Below are 3145 nucleotides of genomic sequence, written 5' to 3'. Positions count from 1 at the left end.
GCACTGGAGGGGGGCTGTACCTGGGGCACTGCGAGTTGTGCGAGTGCAATGGCCACTCTGAGAGCTGCCACCCCGAGAGCGGCGCCTGCTCCGTAAGGCTCCACATTCCGAACGTTTCTGGGGGGGCTGTGGTGTTATCCCAGCTGTGACACCCCCAATTTGTGCCCCCACTATCCCCCAGGGCTGCTTGCACAACACAGCAGGGGACTTCTGTGACCAATGTGCCCCTGGCTTCTACGGAGACGCCACCGCCGGGACCCCCGAGGACTGCCAGCCCTGCGCCTGTCCCCTCCCATACCCCGAAAACCAGTGGGTGCCTGCACTGCGGTAGGGGTGCCGGGCTGGGGGTGCCAGGGAAGGGACGTGCCCTCACCTTACTCTGTCCCCGCAGGTTTTCCAGGACCTGTGAGAGTCTGGGAGGCGGTGGGTACCGCTGCACCGCCTGCGAGCCGGGCTACACCGGGCAGTACTGCGAGCGGTGAGGCTGCTGGCACCCCAAAACCTGCCCCAAACACCCACGCCATGGGCTCACCCCATATACCCACCCTGCTATACCTGCCCTGATGGGTTCACTGCCATATACCCACCCCAAAACCCCACCCCATGGGCTCTCCCCCATATACCCACCCTAAAACCCCACCGTGACTGAGTCACCCATATATACCTATCCCCAAAACCCACCTCCACTGCCTCACCCCCATATATCCACCCACATCTACCCACCTCAATGTACTCCTGCAATACCCACCCAATGCGCTCACCCCTATGAGCTCACCCCAATATACACGTCCTAAAGAGCATGTGTGCTCACCCTGACATACACACCCCAAATGCTCACCCCAGTTTATGCACCCCAGTACACCCACCCTGATATACTCACCCTGATGGCCTTTCCCTTACAGACCCACCCCAAAGTGCTCCCCAATACACCCACCCTAATACACCCACCCCGATATAGCCACCCCAATGTTCTCCTGCTATACCCACCCTGATGTACTCACCCCTATGAGCTCACCCCAAATTTTGCATCCTAAAGGGCTCAGCCTGACATATGCACCCCAATACACACTGCACCTACCCTGATGGCCTCACCCCAACAGAGACACCCCAAAGTGCCCACCCTTATACCTGCCCTGATACAGTCACCACCCCACTATACCCATCCTGATGTACTCGCCCTGATGTGCTCACCCCAATATACCCACCTTGTGTACCCCAATATACCGCCCATACACACCCCAATGCACCCACCCTACGTACCCCAATATACTCCCCATATACACCCCAATATACCCACCTTAGGTAGCCCAATATGCTCACACCCTAATGCCCCCCGCCAGCCCACCCACCCCAATATATTTCCTCCCATTTGCATCCCACTGCGCCCCCACAAACACAGTGCCCCCATTTCTCCCTGCAGCTGCGCCCCGGGGTACACGGGTGACCCCACGGTGCGGGGCCAGGGCTGTGTCCCCGCGGGGCCCCCGCCCGCGCTGGCCGTGCGCGTGCACCCCGTGCGCACCGCGGTGCCGCAGGGCAGCCCTGTCACCCTGCGCTGCCAGGCCACTGGGGACCCCCCGCTCTACTACCACTGGGTGCGAGAGGACGGGCGGCCCCTCCCCGAGGGCGCCCAGAGCCGCCGACAAGGTACTGGGGGGCTCCAGGGGGGGACGTCAGGGTGTCCTCAAGGCGTGGAGTGTCACCTGCGTGTCCCCCCAGGCGAGGAGCTGCACTTCCCCAGCATCCAGCCCTCCGAAGCCGGCGTCTACGTCTGCTCCTGCCGCAACCTCCGGCACAGCAACGCCAGCCGCGCCGAGGTCATCGTCACCGGTAGGTTGTTGTCACCGAGAGGGGGACACGCACAGAGGGGAGGCAGGAGCGGGGCTCACCCCTCTCTGTGGTGGCCCAGAGACCCCTGAGAAGCCCATCACTGTCACCGTGGAGGAGAAGCGGGTGCAGCGGGTGCAGCCTGGCGCCGATGTCACCTTCATCTGCACTGCCAAGAGCAAGGTGAGGGGAAGGGGGCAGAGCACAGCAGTGGGGCTGCGGGGCTGTTCAGGGACATTCAGGGTGTGGAGATGCCCCTGGGTGCCCACCTGGTCCTACAGAGCAAAGGGACACCCAAGGATGTCCTCACAGGGATATCCAGAACGCGGGAACAGCTGTACCCATATGGACTCCCCCAAGCCCCCTTGGGTCCCTACACAGCTCTGTGGGACATCCCTGGGTGCCCACCCCTCCCCCATGGGTGCACAGCCAGACATGTGCCCCTCCATGTGCCCATCCCAGTGGCCTCAGGCCTCCCCACCTCTGTCCCCCCCAGTCTCCTGCCTACACCCTGGTGTGGACACGGCAGAACCATGGGACGCTGCCAGCAGGCGCCGTGGACTTCAACGGGATCCTGACGCTGCGTGGGGTGCGGCCCCAGGACGCCGGGGTCTACGTCTGCACCGGCTCCAACATGCTGGACATGGACCAGGGCACCGCCACACTCTACGTCCAGGGTGAGCCCTGACGCTGTGGTTCACCCCGTGGTGATGGGGTGATGGGAAACACCAGGGTGATGGGCACAGCAGGGCCGGGGCACTGGTGTGGTGGTCGCACTTGGCCCCCAGAGGCTGGGTTTGATGGGCACGTTGCTGTGTGGATGTCAATGCCCAGAGGCCAGGGTGATGGGCACATCCAATGCCTGGATACCAGGGGGATGGGTTTGCATGGTGCCCAGTCCTTCAGGTGATGGCCACACTCACCGCCCTTGGCTCTGCGGCGATGGGCACGCGTGGTGCCCAGGTGCTGGGGTGATGGGCACATGGAATGCCCAAACGCTGGAGTGGTGGGCACACTTGGTGCCTGGACACCGGGGCAGTGAGCAGGTCTGATGTCCAAATGCCAAGGCGATGGGTGGGTTTGGTGCCTGGACACTGGGGTGATGGGCACACTTCCCTGAGACCCACCCCCTCCTGCAGCTGCCTCGAAGACTCAGATGTTCTACGGGCCCGTTGAGTTCATGGAGGGGCACAGGCCGGGTAAGTCACCAGGGCAGGGTTCCTGGGGGTCCGCACGCCCCCCCCACCCGCTGCATGCCGGGGCTCCACGCACACCCTGCTGCCGGCTGTGCCACGCCACCCCACTTCCCACTGCCCCA

The 3145-nt window shown here is 63.4% G+C and overlaps 1 protein-coding gene across 1 annotated transcript in view; it reads left to right on the top strand.

Annotated features, from left to right (window-relative positions):
- LOC103614554 (basement membrane-specific heparan sulfate proteoglycan core protein) overlaps positions 1-3145 on the top strand; it is a 43968-nt gene that overhangs the window by 8766 nt on the left and 32057 nt on the right. Inside the window, exons 8-15 of the mRNA XM_017732703.1 lie at positions 1-92; positions 182-309; positions 392-478; positions 1421-1647; positions 1720-1830; positions 1910-2010; positions 2324-2504; positions 2967-3026. Of these exons, the coding sequence (XP_017588192.1) occupies positions 1-92; positions 182-309; positions 392-478; positions 1421-1647; positions 1720-1830; positions 1910-2010; positions 2324-2504; positions 2967-3026 (987 nt within the window). The remainder of the gene's footprint in view (positions 93-181; positions 310-391; positions 479-1420; positions 1648-1719; positions 1831-1909; positions 2011-2323; positions 2505-2966; positions 3027-3145) is intronic.

Source organism: Corvus brachyrhynchos, unplaced genomic scaffold (genome assembly GCF_000691975.1).
Source record: "Corvus brachyrhynchos isolate BGI_N302 unplaced genomic scaffold, ASM69197v1 scaffold215, whole genome shotgun sequence".
NCBI classification, from domain to species: domain Eukaryota; kingdom Metazoa; phylum Chordata; class Aves; order Passeriformes; family Corvidae; genus Corvus; species Corvus brachyrhynchos.
Note: the sequence above shows the minus strand (reverse complement) of the source record. Positions and strands in the feature narration are given on the sequence as shown.